The following is a 17,739-nucleotide window of genomic DNA, read 5'->3' on the forward strand; positions in this document are numbered from 1 at the left end:
TTGAATTAACTGTCACTGGGAATAGAAAATAGAAAATTTGGAAAGCTCTAGTTTCATTGAAGTGCATGACTAGTGATTTTAGCACTTTTGTAAAATTATAACATTTAAGTGGAATCTAATCGAGTGCAAAATAATCATAAAGTAAACAGCTTGACTTAGCATTCCTTTGGATCTATTTCCTCCTCATGAGATGCTATTGTCTTTGTTTTGTAATGTACATTTGGTTTCTTTTCAGAAAACCACGTTAAAACTTTCACTTTTATGTTAATTGCAATCTTTAGATTCCAAAATCTCTCTCACATTCCTCAACAAGCAAACTTACTTTTAATACATTTTGAATCAGCAATTTACAAACTCCAAGTAACTATTTTACAACATAAGTGGTTTTTTAATTTACTCTTTGTTTGTTCTGTTTGTCAAACAGAAACTTCTCTTTCTAAGACACTCACACAGGTTCCTGTATTGTCCCAGACCATAACTTGACTCTATGCCAAAATAATAGCATATTCCTTATTCTTTTAGTCCATATAAAACAGAAATTCCAATTCTCTGAGGCTCCCAGCCTGCCTCATGACTCTGATCAGCACACAAAAGTGCAGTGGTCACATAAGACAACACATTGTGGAGCAAATCTTCACAGAGCAGGCAAAGGAAGAAGGGCAGGGAGGGTTGGGCAGGTGTCTCAGAAATGCTGATCAACCCACTGTAACTCTCATTGCCTATACACTCCCAAGGAAGATATTTCAGAGATGTTTCTCAAATTCCTCTTTCTGTACTGGGAACACCTCAGAAAGTGTTTATATTCTTTCCTGTGCATGTGTGTCTGGTTTAATTCTGGAGCCTGCCTTACTCTTTGCCTTGAGATGGATGCTAGTGCTGGGTGTGAGGCTAAACTCTTAAGTGGCTTAACTCTAAGAGGATGATTTTTATTTGCTTTTTGGGAAGTTCTGTTGGGGTTGTTCTGAGGGGGGTAACTTGTGTACAGCAAGGAATTAAATGGAAAAATGAAGTAGTTAAATCTATTTCTAAAGGGAATTTTTCCTCCGGTTATAAAATTACTATCACTAGGCATTAGAAATCTGTACCTTTTTCAGAGAGCAAGTTCTGTTTCTTTATTCTAAACAGCCAAGAGACAATTAGCCTGGGAAGGTGTTTCTTCCTCAGTCTTGAGATTTATTTTCTTTCAAAGTTTGTTATTTTTTGCTAAGCATTTTATGAAACTGAGTGTCCATAGCCCTTGGGTAGTTGCCCACCTAAAACTGTTACCACCATGTCTTTTCTGCAGAAGAACATTCTGGGGCAAATCACGGATGCTGTCTCCTGCATTCATCATTTTAGACTAGGTGGTAACTACATTATGATAAGCAGTGACTCAGTAAAACATTGTAAATACAGGTCCCTGCTTGTCCAGTTTTTTGCCGACTCCACTTATGGAAGTGGTCAGCAACCGGTTCATCTGCCAAACAAATAGAAAATCAAACAGGCTGGATTATACAGTGGAATTCTACAGAAATGAGGGCAGCAGCCAGTTCTAGTTGCTACTTGTAGGTAACAAAATTACAAGACAGTCACTCTTGCCTGCTTCCATAGTCAGTTTTGAGAGTTAATGAGCAGTCCTTTCATAAACTCCCAGGAATTCCAGACTCTGTGGGGGGTTTTTTCTCCAGGTAAAGAATTTCAAACACCTAAAACTCTGCTGGAAGTCCCTTGGCTTTATCCTATCCATTGAATTGGTTTTAGTAATCTGTTGAAAGTGAGCAGACTCCTAAATGAATGCTGTCCAGGTACTTGACAAAAATATGATATCAGAGAAAACCACCCGGGACAATCATAGAAAATCTTAATGTGCTCCAAAATGTCACCTCATGATCAGCAGAATGCTTTTCCACTTCCTGGGCTGCTGTCCCCACAAATCATATCAGTGTGCTTGACTCTGCTACTCTGGCCAAGGAGTGGAAATTCCTAGATTGGTTTGGCTGCATTTCAGTTTCAAGTGCAACCTTTGAACCCACCAAGTTTTGCCAAGTTTTTGTGTTTTTTTCTTCTTTGTTTAATAACTTACTATTCCTTGATATATCAAAGATTATATTAGGGTAAGGATTACCTCTTCTTGCTAACAAGGGAACAAAAAAAAGGAAATATGATCATAAGTTAGTTCCACCTCATATCCCTGGTGATTCCTTATCAGATGTAAAGCTTCTTGACTCTAAACCCCATTTGTGTTCCTGTCTAATGTCTGCAAGCAGTCCTTCTCACCATGAGACAGTGCCATGCCTCAGGAAATATACTTGTTTAAGAAACTTAAAATCATCCTGAAAAAGACTGGGAGATGCAGGACACGAAATTTTCTAGATTTTGTTTGTCTGATTTGTTAATGTGGAATATGCTTCATAAGGTATCTTTATCATAATGTAGGAATTGTTTTCTGAGAATGTGGGGAGCCAATTGCTATTGCTTCATTATAAGAAAACTTTTGTAAACACAAACAAAGGAAAAAAATAAATTGCGAAAGTTGTAGAAAGAAAAGAAAATAAAGGATTAGAAGCTTTACTTGAGTGCAGAAAAGATGATAGAGATGTAAGAGTGATAGGAGAATGTCACAGTCACAATTGGGCATGACTGTCACCTACAGCATTGCTCAGCAAGATCGTCCCTGTTGCTGCACCCAGCTGGCTGAGCACAGGTGCAGCAAAGCAGAATTTGTGTTCTGCACAATCTCCACTTGAGATCATAACTGTCTGTGTGACACTTTCAAATGTTGGATAAACCTCTTCAGCTTTAACATCTGTCCCTGGAGACAGAAAGGGTTGAACAGTGAGTCTCCACTCCCTGCCTGAGTTGTGTTTCTCACGCTGCTGGTGAGGATGGACGGGCACAGAGCAGTGCTGGTCTGGAGCACCCCAGGCAGGCTCTGCCTCGGGGCAGAGCTTGGTCTGAACAGGGAGGAGACAATCTGAGCACTCTCACTGTCCTGTGGCCAGTGATGAACACCCTGCAGGTTTCTCTTGAATGCAACCAAGGTCAGGAGATCTGTTTGCTCCCTAAACTGAAAAGCTGCATTGAAACCTGATGTGCAGAATCAGCTAATGCTTCACGGCACCTCTGAAGGCAGCTGGAGCAAAGCGCTCCTGGGGTCCTGACTGGCTGCCATCCTCTGTGCTGCTGTGTGAGCTGGGATCTCAGTCTGGACCAGAACTAAACTCCACACAGCCCTGTGGCCCCTTGCCCTGTGCTGGGAGAGAACAGCCCGAGGCAGCTGAGGCAGAGCTGGCAGTGGGAAGGGTGTGGAGCAGAGCTCCAGCTGCTCTGCTGCTGCTCCTGCTGCCTCCACAGCCATCCCAGCCCTTCTCTGTGCCATGCAGGCTGCAGTGGGAGAGAGGATGGGGCTGCTTTCCTGTCTGGGGGGGCTGGGATGGGCACGGCTGGGTCAGCTCTGGGCTGGGCTGGGCTGCACTGACTGCAGGTCCAGCTGCATCACTGCCAATTGGGTGAACTGCCTTATCTCATTTTAAATGGAAATAATGACATTGATAAGTGCAATCACATGTTCATAATTGATCCTTAGTTCTCAGAGATAGTGTTTCTTTTTCAAATATAGCTTGCTGATGATCAGGGATTGGTGTTGATGACAACTGTTGCCATGCCAGTATTTAGTAAGCAAAATGAGACTGTAAGTACTCAGATTATTTCTGTCATGTGATAATGGTGTGACTGATGTGAAGTTGCTTTCAGGGATCTAATAAGATTTTAGCCAACTCCTAAATTTTTATTTTCTTCTTCTTATTATTTTGTCTGCAGTTAGAATCCCTTTATTAGCATAAAAATATGGACAAATAATCCCAAATACCTATGCTCTATAAGCCATGGTAAAATGATGAAACCCTATGTCTGAGGGAAAATCTCAGATGACACCAGGCCTTATGGCTTTCTTACTTCTGTATTACTTTTTTGTAGTAAATATTCTATATAATTTTCCTCTTTGCTCTAACTCAAAATTTAATTAGTTTTATGTCTATTATATATGTATCTATTTATCTTTAGTAATTCAACAGATTGTTAAAGCAACTTAAGTGTACTTTCCCCCTAATGCTTCATCTTTTTCTTTTGTTTGTCAAATGGTAGGAGAAATTGGGAAAGACAGGAGTAACATATTTTTAACAGTAGTTTTTAATTTTAAACCTATTTGCATGTGAAAGATTTCAGCAGAGGGACTCACCAGCTATCAAAACCTTGCATGCCTTTTCTATATAAATTGTAAATAAGGCAGAAAGGAGCAATATTATTGATTTAATTACTGATTGATCAGCTGAATTGTACCAGTGTCTACCTTCCCCACTTTTAAAATAATTTATCTGTCATCTATTCAATTTCACAGTGTAGCTGCAAGGTGAAATAAGTGGTGAGAATGTTTACTATTATTGTGGTTCTGAGTGCATCTTTTATTGTTCCTTTCAGAGGTCTAAAGGGATTCTCCTGGGAGTAGTTGGCACAGATGTTCCAGTTAAAGAGCTTTTGAAAACTATTCCAAAATACAAGGTAATACACAAATGGTGTATATATCATTTATATTCAGTATAATGTCTCAAATATAAAATAATTCATTTAATTTTTGTTATTGTTTATGCTTGCATAGCTCCATTATTTCACCCATTTTCCTCAGGAAGTTTACCTCTGTAGTGTCTGAGATCAATGCCATTTTTAAAACCCAAGTTAAAATATGGCCTGATTTTCACATTTTTGTGAAAATTCAGGTGGTAATATTAAATACTGACCATGTTTTGTGGCCTAGAGGGTCTAGTATTAAATTCTGTCCATATCAAAATCAATATAATTATAAAATCAATGAAGTTATCAAACTATGAAATATAGCCAGAATACAGTTCAAAATAACCAAAAGAATCATGCTGAAAAACTGCATGACTTTTAATGAAAACCTATCCTTTTTGTGGCTTTAGGCTTCCTGTTAGTGTGTAATTCTTCCTGTCCTAATTCTGTGTCTCCTGGAATTAAAGAAAGTGGCACATTGCAAGAACTTCAACAAGTTCCTGCTTAACCAGACTAGTTCTTCTTTCTCTCCTACCCAGTATCTGCTAAATATTTTCCTCCACTTAGTTTTCCAAAGTGAATGACAATTCTACAGTAAAAGTCTTAAAATGAATGATCACAAAAATTTTCAAAATCTGAACCACTAATATCTCTCGTGAAATTTTGCATTCAGTAAAAGCAGGCTTCAGGCAAACACAAAATGTAATTACTTTTCATTTAAATTTGATGCAGTAAATTAGTATTTCACTACTTCTCCATGTCTGAAATGTTTTACTATAGCATTCTTCTATTCACAAATGAAAATTAAATTAGTATTTTTCCATTAATGGATTTTTTTTGCATGACTAACAAGCATGTAACACAGGATTGTAGACAGCCTTTGCTAAAGAGGCCAGCCCCTGGAATAAGTGCATTTTGACAGCACCTGTACTGAGCATAAATTTGTATATCATACAAATTGTCTCTTAATTGTTTGCCACGTTCTCATTTAGTGATTTCTAAGAGGGCGGAGGAAGAAACTGACTTGTGAGTGCCTTCCAATATTCTCACATAAAAATTCCTCCTATCAATTTTAATTCTAATTTTAATACCATTAGGATTTACCAAATGATTTCCTGGATCAATATACAGTAACTGGAAAGTTTAAATTAAACAAGGATTTGATGAAAATGATGCATAAAAAGAGTGGCAATATTACTGATAAGATTAATTGGTGTAAATTCCTGTGACCTGGATCCCATTAGGACAGGGCTGTGCAAACCCAGCACAGAAAGGGCCCTGTCCCTGTCCCAGGGCTATGGAAGAGGCAGCAGGTGACTCCACACTGGTCTCAGAGCACAGCACCAGAGACATTTCTGCCCAGAATAAGTAATAGGGAACTCAGGGCACAAACCAACAAAGTTTGCTAACAGATATGTTAAAAAAATTTTATATTTCTGTGCATGCAGAAGAACTGAATTAGTAGAAGGTAGAGGAGGAAGGAGCAAAATTTGCTCCTTTGCTAAATTTTGAGCAATGGACACAATCTTTGGAGCTGCCTGTAAGGAGCTATGGGGAGAGCAAGTTTTATCTGTAGTGAGAATGGAGAACAAGGTTGTGGCACCTGCAGAAATACAAGCTTGGCTGTGCATGGCTGGATAGGAAAAGCCAGGTAACAATGATGTTACTCCTAAATAATCTGTGAGATTTGGACATAGTCTGAATATGAGGATCTAGAAAGAGTGGGAGGCCCAAATAATGCTTATTGGAACAGAGTGAGACTGATTCAGGAAAGAAGTTTTTTAAGAACTAGTTTTCTGTGGAAGGTAATATATGATCCTTTTGCTGAATATTAGATTTTTATTTGAAGGTATGTTTTATATTGCAGGATGTACTGCAAGAGAGGATTATTACCAATATCATGCAATGCAGTTGGGTTAGTGAGATCACTTGAGTTATAACTTCCAGTCCCACATGCCCTAAACAAAGACTCTGCAATTGCAAGAGCATAATCACCCCTGGGAGCCATTCCTGCAGAGGCAACACGTGACAGAAAATTCACACAGGGATATAAAATGATGGTTGAGAATAGAAGTCTGCTGGTCTGGAATTCTCTCAGCTTGGATGAGGTGGATTTTATGCTGAGGAAGATGAATAACAGCAATAAGCTGTTTTCAGCAGTTGTTACCTTGACTAAACATCCCCAGATGTCAGTGGCAGTTCCTCCTGAGTGAGCTGGGGTTGGATTTGGTAATACTTGACTTGCATGTGACATTTTACCACAGTTAGAAAAACGTTTCTTTGTTCCTGAATCTGTGATTTAGAGACAGAATTCAAGGTTTAAGATTGCAATGCTGCTGTAAATGGTGGCATCACTCAGATACTGCAGAGACTGTGCAGTTTCACACATTGCACAGAACATGATAAAAATGCTGCCCTCAGATCCTGTGTAGGCCTCAAACAGGCAAATGCTTTTTTTCCTGTGAAAAATACCACCCACATTTGTTTCCTTACCTGACTTCCATTGCCTGGATGTCATTCTGCAGTTATCAACACAGACAATTACACTTGAGATCTGATATTTAGCCAACAGCTCGTTCCCTTGTCACACCATAATAGTTAAAATATGTCCACTGTTGTTATTTTGGTTATCCCTCCTTTATGAAGAGATGCCAAGAACATATCACCTTCTATTGCTCTCACTGAAGTTTATTGCTATAGGAAAACCACTAATTTATGAAACAATCTTCTGTGTGGCAGATACAGCTGACCATATACAACCATTCACACAGAGACACTGTAAATTAACCTGGAATGTTTTACCTGTGACCTTGCCATAAGATTATAGTCTGGTTTATGTTCCCAGAAAATCACAGAATCCAATAAACTTGATCTCCCTTTTGCCTCTTAGAAAAGATTCTGACTTTCCTTGCTCAAGTTGCTTTGTGTCAGACAAATTGCTAAAGACCCACTCCAGCAAAGCATTTAAGAATGCTCTCAAGTTAAATAACAAGATTTAGTAGTGAGATCTGTAAATATCAAAGCAAGATAGTGCTGGACTTTCAAGTTCCTTTTTTTTTTTTTTGGTATTTAATACCTCAGTGTAATTTCAGTGTAATGAGATGCTTAAATAAAAATACACAAGATATTATATTGTCTGAAGAACTGAAAAAAATGGGTAAAGAAGGATAGGAAGATACTCTCTGCGTGGCAAAAGATACATAGTGAATCTGTAGAAAAAGTCTACATTAGCAGCAAGCTTATGCTAAGAAGGGATGTTTGAATGACCACATGAAGGATTTAAAGGCAGATTGGCAGATTTGTTGCATTCAGTGGATGCAATCAGCTGTGTAATAAGCATATTGCTAAATAGACCAGTATTTTTATTTAAATAAGTACAATGCTAAGTTTGGGCACTGTTAGCCTCATCAAGCATCTCATTGCTCTCAAGGAATCTCCCACAGTTCCACGCAGTACAAAGATGAAAACTTAGAGGAAATTCTTTAGCAGAAATAGCTGCCTTCTGTGGCTGCAGCTGAACTGGAATTAGCAGAGAGCCTTTGTGATGGGAAGATGTAAATATCACATATGACAGGTCACTGTTGCTCACTGTAGCTTTGCTTTGCTTATCTTTGAGTTAAGTGGTTCTTTGACAACAAGTGAAGAAAGCTGTGCTCTCCTGGGAATGGGGAATTTGTAATATCCCAGTCTCTCTTTGCCCTGGCCCATGTTCTGAATGCCACATGCTATGGCATCTCATATATAGCTATATTTTATATGTTTATATATAATAATTAATTGACTCTATCACACATAGGAGCAAGTGCCCTGGATAGCAGAGCTGTGGGACAGTGTAAAATCCTGCTCTGTGCTGATTTCATCACATGGCAGGTTCTCATTTGCACAAAATGTCAAGGATTTTTGCCTATATTATAGCAAAGGCCTGTGTGGATAAGGGCTGGGAATGCCAGGTGCCCTGAACAGCCAAATTATTGCCTGATTTTTGTTAAGGGTTTACTGGAGACCATGCTAATCAGTATTTCTTTCTCATTTACTTTTGCAGTTAGGAATTCATGGATATGCTTTTGCAATTACAAACAACGGATACATTTTGACTCACCCAGAACTCAGGCCTTTGGTAAGAATTCTGTTTATTGATCTGTTTTATTTAGCTGCATGTGTTGCATTTGGGTTTTTTTTTTTTCCTAGTATGAATAGCCTTCATTAAAAATTAAACACAATGGAGCAGATACTTTATATTGTTTCATAACCCATCATAGTTCTTGGTAAATTTACCTCTGGAAACAACACTTAGCATGAAAAAAACCCTAGGAAAATAAATATACAACTTGCTTCTGCAAAAGATGTAGACCTCCATTACTGCAAAATAGCAAAGCCAAAAATTGCTATAATTATGTTCATTTTACATTGAAATGGAATGTTGGAATGCTCTAGCGCTGTGTAATAACCCCTATTTGTCATGCTAAAGTGTTAAAGTTAATTTAATATATGTGCAGAAATTTCAATAAAGTATATTTTTAAGCAAAATAGGAGCACTAGGGATTTTCTGTACTAAAAGAGAAATAACGGCAATTTTTACCTTTAGTTCCCCCTTATCATCTTGTTTGCATGAATCACAGCAAGAAAAATAAAGTGACTGTTTTGCAAATGTTTATCAAGTTAACACCCCAGAGGACTGGTGCATTCCTGGTTGCATCATTGTTTAGGAAGAGCCCTGCCAAGTGTTCCATCACCACTGGCTCCCAGCAAAGCACTGGCATGGATGGTCCCACTGCTGTGGCCACATGGCTGCCACATGTGCTCCTCATGCAGGATCTCCAATGTCCAATCTCAGCAGTATTTCAGTGGAAAACAGAAATATTAACCGGTTGGATAATTTAGTTTGAAAATAAAATTATTGACAAGCATGATTTATTATGTCGTTAGCGTATCTGAGGTCTTCACCAAGCAAAGGAATTTTTCTTTCTAAGATATAGGCTAGGAATTACACACTAAATTAACATTTATATTTGCACTTAGTTTGGTTTTTAACTGGAACTTAGGAAAAGTGCAACAAGGATGTTTCAATGGGTAAATCTGACATCCCAGGTTTGCAAGCCACAGGAATATATTTAAATGAAACTTCTCTCTCTACATCACAAGAGTTTTATAACTCCTATCTTTGCTGTAGTGTCCCTTTCTTTTTGGGCAAATTACTTATTTCAAATTATTAGTACTTATTCAATGTATAATAGATATTTTATATAACAGAAGGTAATGAGGTCCAGGAACTGCGGATAGCTCTAAGGCTGACAGAGGGCCTTACCCACTCCCTAATTTCTGATGTTTTGCTTTAGTGAGGTAAAGGTTGTTTGCTGTAACTATCCCTCACCAAGGGTACATCTTGAAGGCACTTACTTCATTACCTTATACAAAGGAATCTCTTTTTAAAATCAAAATGTTGGGCAGGAGCCCATAAGCTGTCAGCTAGGGGAACTCATTGTGATATATTCATGGTCTGTGCATTTCAGGTTTTTGGAAGAGTCATTTTTACCTCTGGGTTCTGTCAGTGGTGGGTAATGAGAGTCTTCTGTTGACTTCAGTGGAGTTTTTGAGAGTGAAGTGATTGCTGGCCTGGGCCCTTGGTTTAATATTGCAGGCCAAATCCTGATACCATTGTCATATTCCATGGAATTTGTCACAATAATTATGTGAAAATAGGCCATAGATCTGGAATTAGATAATTTACTAACGATACTCTCAAAAATTATTTCTGTCTTGGATTTACATTCAAGTCTCATTGATTGCTGACTTGATCCACTCTGATTTATCCTGTTGTTATATTTTCCAGCAGGGATGTAAAACTAGAATATTACTGAATTCCTGAGTTCCTAACCCCATATCTATTAGTTCTGGAGCTGATGTACTGCTTTTTAAGGAACTGTCTTGTGGGACCCAGAGCAGAGAGGCAGGATAGCAAACAGCACAGAATGCTTCCTGCTGCACCAGATTTTTATCTAACACTGAGCAGTGTATGTAATCATTAAGCTGGCTGCATTCTTGTGCTGATTATACTATTGGGTTTGTATTTAAAAATGCTTTTCTGGGAGACTTCATCTCTTGATTCTTCTGCTGGTTTTTGAATAAACTTGGCTTTGAGTGAGGCTGACGGGTTGGGTGCTCGTGGTTGGGCTGCAGGAAGGAAGGCACTCCCTGAATCCTGAGCTGGATTCTTCTTCTGGTTTTTAGAATCAACTTGGTTTTCGGCGAGGGTGAAGGGTTGGGTGCTCATGGTTGGGTTGTAGGAAGGGAGAGGAAGGTGCTCCCTGAATCCTGAGCTGCTGCTGGATTCTTCTGCTTGTTTTTTTGATAAACTTGGCTTTCAGTGAGGCTGACGGGTTGGGTGCTCGTGTTTGGGTTGCAGGGAGGAGAGGAAGGTGCTACCTGAATCCTGAGGTACTGCTGGATTCTTCTGCAGGTTTTTTGAATAAACTTGACTTTTGGTGCGGCTAACAGGTTGGGTGCTCGTGGTTGGGCTCCAGGGAAGAGAGGAAGGCACTCCCTGAATCCTGAGCTGCTGCTGGATTCTTCTTTTGGTTTTTTTGAATAAACTTGGCTTTTGGTGTGGCTAACACGTTGGGTGCTCGTGGTTGGGCTCCAGGAAGGAGAGGAAGGCGCTCCCTGAATCCTGAGCGGCTGCAGCAGAGGCTGCTGGAGCGACCCCAGCGCTGCTTGGGAGCTTCCACCGGCCACCGTCCCACAGAGGGACCAGAAAGCACCTTTTGGCTCGGTTCCTCACAAGACATTAGTGGGGCGGTGAGTGGCGCCAAAGGAGCCGATAAAGCGGGGCAGAGGGAGCGCGGCCCCCTCGGGAAGGGCCCCTCAGGAACAGCTCCCTCAGGAACGGCCCCGGACACACGGGCCCGGCCCGCAGGTGCAGTGCGGGGCCGCGGCCGGCAGGTGGCGCCGCAGCTCCGCGCAGGGCGCTGCCCCCGCCGGGGCCGATCCCGCCCCGGGCCGCGCCCGCCGCCCGCGCTGCGCTTCGTGATCAACGGGACTGCGCCCGCTTTCCATTTATTCCTATTTTCCTTTTTGTTTTTAAATTTTAATTTTATTTTTCTCATATAGCTGAGGAGCATCCATTGCACATTTCCCTTTTTAAGTCTCCTTTCTAACCAAAAGCACCCCATTGGGAATGCCATAGACTACACCTGATGGGAAAACCCCTTTTTCTAAATACTGCTTTAATACATCAGATTGCTCCTATATGCCGAGTTCAACTAAAAGTTTATATTTTTACAGAGGGGTATTTTATTTTCCACGAGAGAATATTTTCAGTTGTGTGATGTAATTTGTAATTTTATATTCTCTTGAAAACCTCGACCTACTGCTAATTTAAAAAGTAATAAATTGTTTGGGAGTTCAAATCTGAATTTCCATTTTTTTCTTAACTTGGTGTATGAGGCTCCTCACCTGTAGTGAAATGTGCACGTGAGGACACAGTCTTCCTCATTTGTGATCATGGCAGATTTAACCTGCTTTTCAGGAGCCTCTCAACACTTGTGGTGTGGGCCAGGTGTTACACTGTTAGATATTAAAATTAAAATATGTCATGTTGATGATGTTGCAGTTTGCCAAAGAAACGAGTTTAGTGAATGCAAAGGAAAATACTTTTTTTACTGCCTTAAAAACAACCTTAACCTGTCTAAATTTAATTGTGGTTAATTGCCCATTGCTGCCACTGTCACTGCAGTCTGTTGAAGGTTGGTGCCAGAGGAAAACTGCTTTCTTAGGGAAGTGTGGTGGGACTGCAGAGAAATCAAGGAATGTCCCTGGAAGATGAGTGTCAGCCTCAGTCACGGATCAGCGCCATGTGAACCTTATCTGGTGTTAGGGGTTTGTGCTGCTGCCTCTCAGCCCTAATGTTTGCGTGGTTTTCAATAAATAATAGCAAGGTTGCTACCAGGTTTTATGAAGTCTGTGGCTTTTTTGATTCATAGTTAGCAATGGGATTTGTGTTTTTGTTCAGGGAGGGGAACAGGATTTGGTTTTTTCAGTAATTACTAGGGCAGAATACTCAGAGTTCCTGAATAAGGAGCCTGAGTTTCTTAATTAAAGAAAACATGCATTTAAAGACAAATGCATATTTTCTTGAATAAAATTGCATCTTTTATTTACGTTCTACCATTTTAAAAATAAATCAGAGGTTTAAAATGTGTTCCGATTTATGAATTAATCTAATGACATCTCTGCTTACTAAAGATTTTGTAATATATGTATTATATTATTATTATGATTATATGATTATTGTGATATATGTCTTATTTAAATCAAAATCCTCTGTCTCTGAGAAGATTGAGACATTTATTCTCACTCTCAAAATAAGCTCTGTAAGACTTGTAATGGGGTTTATGACTGGCTGTTTGTGAATGCTCTTACCAAAGTAAATGAATTTAACTGATGCCCTTCTATACAAGGATGCACATCTTTAACTTGATCAGTCTTGACAGGGAAAGTTACACCTAGAAATCAAAGCTTTTGTGTAATATTTCAGTGCCCTCCCCAAAATATGTTGGTGGTTCAGGTGCCTGAGTGAGTTCCCATTTCATCCTTAGAATGGGAACTGTCACCGTGTGTTGCATTAAGCTGAAGGACCTGCAGTGTTTGAAGATTCTAGATCAGTATTAAGTCTTTTGTAGCTGTAAATTTTGAGAAAATTTGTTTCTCCTAATACAGAAAACCAGAGAAATCCGAGTGTCAGGGGAAACATTAATGCCCCACTTAAGCAGTGTTAGCCTTTCAGAAGCAGCAAATCTCATTTCTCTCTGGGGAGTCCCGCCTGGAACGTGAGATAACCTACACTTACCCTTGCTTTATTCATTGACTCCATAAAACTCTACAGCTGTAGCTGACAGCAGAATATTTAAATGATTTGAGCAGTGTAAATGCCTCACGTTCATTTAAATAACTGAAGAATTCAATCACTTGAATGCCAATGATTATTCCTATTGGAGTTTACATTTCAAAAAAGACAGCCCATCTGAATCCCTGTGAGAGCATTAAATTGCTATCTAATTAGAAGTGCAAAATTACATATATTTAAAAGATAATTAAAGGTTTGAAGGCTGTTGAATAACTGGTTGTACATATAAATGAATCACTGAAAATTTGTTAGCAATATGCGAAGCTTTCTTTTATTCTTTGCTTTCAGCTTTGAAGTTAGGTATAACTGAGCTCATGGGTTTAAGTCTGGTAGTATTAAGATAAAGGCAGATGTTTTTAATTATTTCTACTCGAACCCCAAATAATTATAAGCAGCTGCCAGTTTTACATAATCCCGAATGATAAATCCCGAGAATGCAAATAAAATCCCAAACAGAGGGGTTGTTTTCTGCAGTGGAGTAAATCACATCCATGTTTCTGTGATAATTGTCTGCAATCCACCTGAGAACCTGAGCTCAGCTGATAAACTCCTTGGCCAGGCTCAAGGTGTGGGACTTAAAGCTGGTATGTTGTGTTGACTTTTAATTCACTATATGTATTTCCATATATTGTTTTATCATTTTAAACATTACTGCACTGTTTGAAAAGCAAACACATATTAGGAGAGTGAGTAGACAGAGTTAGTTAATATATATTAGTTAATATATGTTAATACAAGTCTTGTATTAATAGTTAAGACAAGAACTATTTTCTTCTATTGTTTTGCCAGCAAGTTCTCCTGTGTGCATGGCACATCTAATAGCTCCTACTTTTTCTCTGCCTGGAAACTTAGAAACTCTTTTCCTTAGCAAATTACATGGCTCCTGTTTTCAGCTTCTCTTTGCAGTATTTGTGCAAATTTTATAGTGCAGCAATTTTTCACTACCATCTGGCATGGAGAATCAATCCAAAATCACTGGTTTTTACTACTAACCATAACCTAGGAACTTCTGGATTAACATTTTAAATAATAGGCTGGTCATGAAAATCTGTCTTTGGACAGGGAAGTTGTTTTTTCTATTTTCCTAACAGAATCAATTACCTTTTTTAATATTAAACTAAGGAGGTTTGTGTGTTTGTGAGGTTTGAAACAAACTTTGTTTTTTGACTGAACAACTATTAGCGTTCTACAGATTCAATGCTAAGTGCACTAAGAAATCATTTGAAGTTGCAGACTGGATGGAAACTGTGAAATTAAAGTATCACAAATGACAAACCAGGACCATGTGAGCAGAGGAAAAAGTATTCCAAATTAAGATGCTGCTTCACATGTATGCCCAGGCAGAATGTTTTGGAGCTAAGTAGCACAGGGAGAATGAAAGCTCAGTCACTGGGGGTGATGTTGTATTGTCAGGTTACAGGCAGGTGAAGGAGGGGAAGGGGATTTTTCACTACCATTGCTGGTTTGTTTGTTTGGGTTTTTTGTTGTTTCATTTGTTTGTTTTTAAATCACACTTTCCCCTTGCACAGTGGGAGCAGTGGGAGAGAGCAGCAGCTGGTGCTGGGAGGGCTGGTGAAGCTCTTGGATGTTGCACTGACCATGGGATGTCAGGTCTGAGGCAATTTCCACCCCAAAAGTTGCAGCTTTATGACAGTCAGAGGTACCCCAGACAATAAATTTAGTGTGCAGAGTCTGAGAGAAGGAAGGAGCTGAAAAACTGCCCAGACCAGGGAATTGCAAATAAGACAGTGCTTACAACCTCTGCCTGTTTATTTAAAGCTGCATGGAAAAGTGTGTAATTTTAGTTAATTGTGCTTTTCCTCTGATATTTTTCATTCAAGATTTCCTATCAGACTTTGTAGATAAGAATACCTTTGTAGGATGGCTTAGTGCAAGTTAGTTATAGAAATAATTATATTGTGCACAATTGTATTATGTAGAATTCAACCTCAGCAAAGTATATTTGCTTGTCTCCTCTAAACAAAAGAAAAAGGGGTCATTCTCAAAGCCTGATGAGATTAATACATTTTCCAGATTTTAAAGTGCTAATTCCAAAAGCTGAAACTTCATTGAATGATGCTATGTTTTAAAATTGGAGGAGTACTTTTTCAGTACCTAATTCCTTACTTTTGTACACATTAGTAGTTTGGCAATTGAGAGATATTCCGTGAAATTATTTTACCTCTCTAGGTTTTGCTTGTTTTTTAGTAGGTGCTTCTCTCATGGATGATTTCACATTGTGGCTTAGAAAGTTCATTAAAGTCTGGTGATGCTCTCAAGGCTGCTATCACAGCAACTTCCTCTCTCCACCTCCCCATTATCCAGATGGAGCACGTCTGAGAAATTCCAATCACCTTAGACCCAAGATTGCAGCTGTTAAGATGGAGCTTGCTCTGTCCTTGATCAGATTGCTGCACTCTGACTCTACAAACACGTGGCTGGTCATATTCAAGGCAGATGGTTTGGGACTGCTTGTGTTAATAAAACAAAAAAAAAAAATAAAGGAAATCAAAGCAAAGAGTTTAATAATGGCACATGTAAGTGGTTGTGTACAGGGTGGTGAAAAAGTGGTTGAGTCTTTAGCAACACACATCACACGTTGTTTGAATCATCCAATGCTGTAAGAGTCTGGCCCAGTCTCAAACAAAAGATACTGAGTAAGATATGATAAAGCTAATTGTAATGGAAAAAGCAAATCATGAGTTTTTCTCACAAACAATAAGTTAGAACCATGCTGTAGTTTTGAGCAAACCAAAAGTTTCTTCTTTGGCAGTCCAGATATTTAACACTTTTCAGTGTCTTTTTTTCCCTCCCTGGGGTTTAACTGCTATATAATATCACCTCATATTTTGTATAAGCCAAAGATTAGCAGCACACATTTTAAATCTAGCTCTTTTTCTCCTGTACTTAAATCAGAGTCATTTGGTAGAATTCCTAGTTTCTATCTTTCCCAATGTGTCCCTTAATGATTTTTTTCAATGCTTTATGGTAATCTTGCAGATGGGTTTGGCTTCAGGCTTAAATCAGCATTTTATACTTTACCCAGGAGCCCCAGAGATAAAAGGTTAGATTAGGTTTGCTACCAGAGAAGAAGATATAGATGAATGGTATTTTTAAAACCTGGGGAATTGCTTCAGTGTCCATGAATAACTTTTACTAAGAAATTAGCTAAGCAATAAACCCAGAAAGAAGCTAGAGGAGAATGGACTTGTCAGCATTACATTTATGAAATATTTTATATCTGATCTGCCTGCATTGGTGTTTGATGCCCTGTTTACATAAGCATAGTGTAAATTTACTGCTGGGAATAAGGTGATATTTTCATGAGGATCATTAGTTCCTGTCCTAAAGGCATTTAAGTGCACTTGCAATTCCTTTGAATGCTTATAGAGCCTGACTCTTGCTTGACCAGTGGGATTTTGGCTTTGTGTCTACTTTTATGAATTTTTAAGACATGAATGCTTCTGATTCTTTTCTGAAGAACTTTGGATGTTTTATCCAGATCTTCATTTGTTTGCTTTTGGTTTCTGCTCTCTGAGTGCAAGGTGTGGAATCTATATGATTAAAATAAATACAAGCCCCATAACATGATGCTAATGGTTTGCCTTGGGTTTGAAGCCTGCTTCTGCTGTCAGACACACAAGATCCAGTTTTCTTGTCCTAAATATGGATCTGCATTCTCTGTCTGAGAATGCAGTATAGTCCAGAAGCTCTCCAACATCTGTGAGGGAGGATGTAATTAAACATTGGAATCAGTACAGGAGCTGTTTGCTCTACTCAGATGATCCCAGCTCATGTCTTTGTAACACTGTTCAGCCCTCAGTATTTCAGAGCTTGACTGTAACCATTTCTATTCTAGAATGACTGAATCAGATCAAAGATTTATTTGGTTAATTGGTGCAGCCACAGAGAATAGATGTAGTTACTCCCTGTGAAGATTAAAGGTAATATTGATATAGCTGTAGCCATAATGAAAGACTTGAAAAATCCCAGCTAGAGAAATCAAGCCCTAGTAATGAATGGGATGTTATTCCCTCATATGTTATTCTTGTGAGATTTAATTATATTGGCTGCAAATTTTGTACTTCAGTTTTTGGGTATAGTTATCTCTCTGGCTATCAGGGCTGTCACAGAGCAAAAATTAATTGTAGGACTGAGCTGCCTGAATTCAAAATCTGGAGTATGAGCACGTGCTGAAAGCAGAAGTTCTTTGCATCTCTCTACCCACCTGTTGAAGAGTAGTAGAGAAGTAGACAACCTTGTTACAAGAACAGTGGGTTTTAGCAGAAGGC

The 17,739-nt window shown here is 39.0% G+C and overlaps 1 protein-coding gene across 2 annotated transcripts in view; it reads left to right on the forward strand.

Annotated features, from left to right (window-relative positions):
* The window catches only part of CACNA2D3 (calcium voltage-gated channel auxiliary subunit alpha2delta 3), a 381,968-nt gene that overhangs the window by 270,682 nt on the left and 93,547 nt on the right, over positions 1-17,739 (forward strand). For both annotated transcript variants that reach the window (XM_063164664.1, XM_063164665.1), the window contains 3 exons: positions 3,599-3,670; positions 4,456-4,536; positions 8,588-8,662. In XM_063164664.1, coding sequence (XP_063020734.1) covers positions 3,599-3,670; positions 4,456-4,536; positions 8,588-8,662 — 228 coding nt within the window. The remainder of the gene's footprint in view (positions 1-3,598; positions 3,671-4,455; positions 4,537-8,587; positions 8,663-17,739) is intronic.

The sequence above is a fragment of the Melospiza melodia genome, chromosome 10 (genome assembly GCF_035770615.1).
Source record: "Melospiza melodia melodia isolate bMelMel2 chromosome 10, bMelMel2.pri, whole genome shotgun sequence".
Classification (NCBI taxonomy): Eukaryota; Metazoa; Chordata; class Aves; order Passeriformes; family Passerellidae; genus Melospiza; species Melospiza melodia.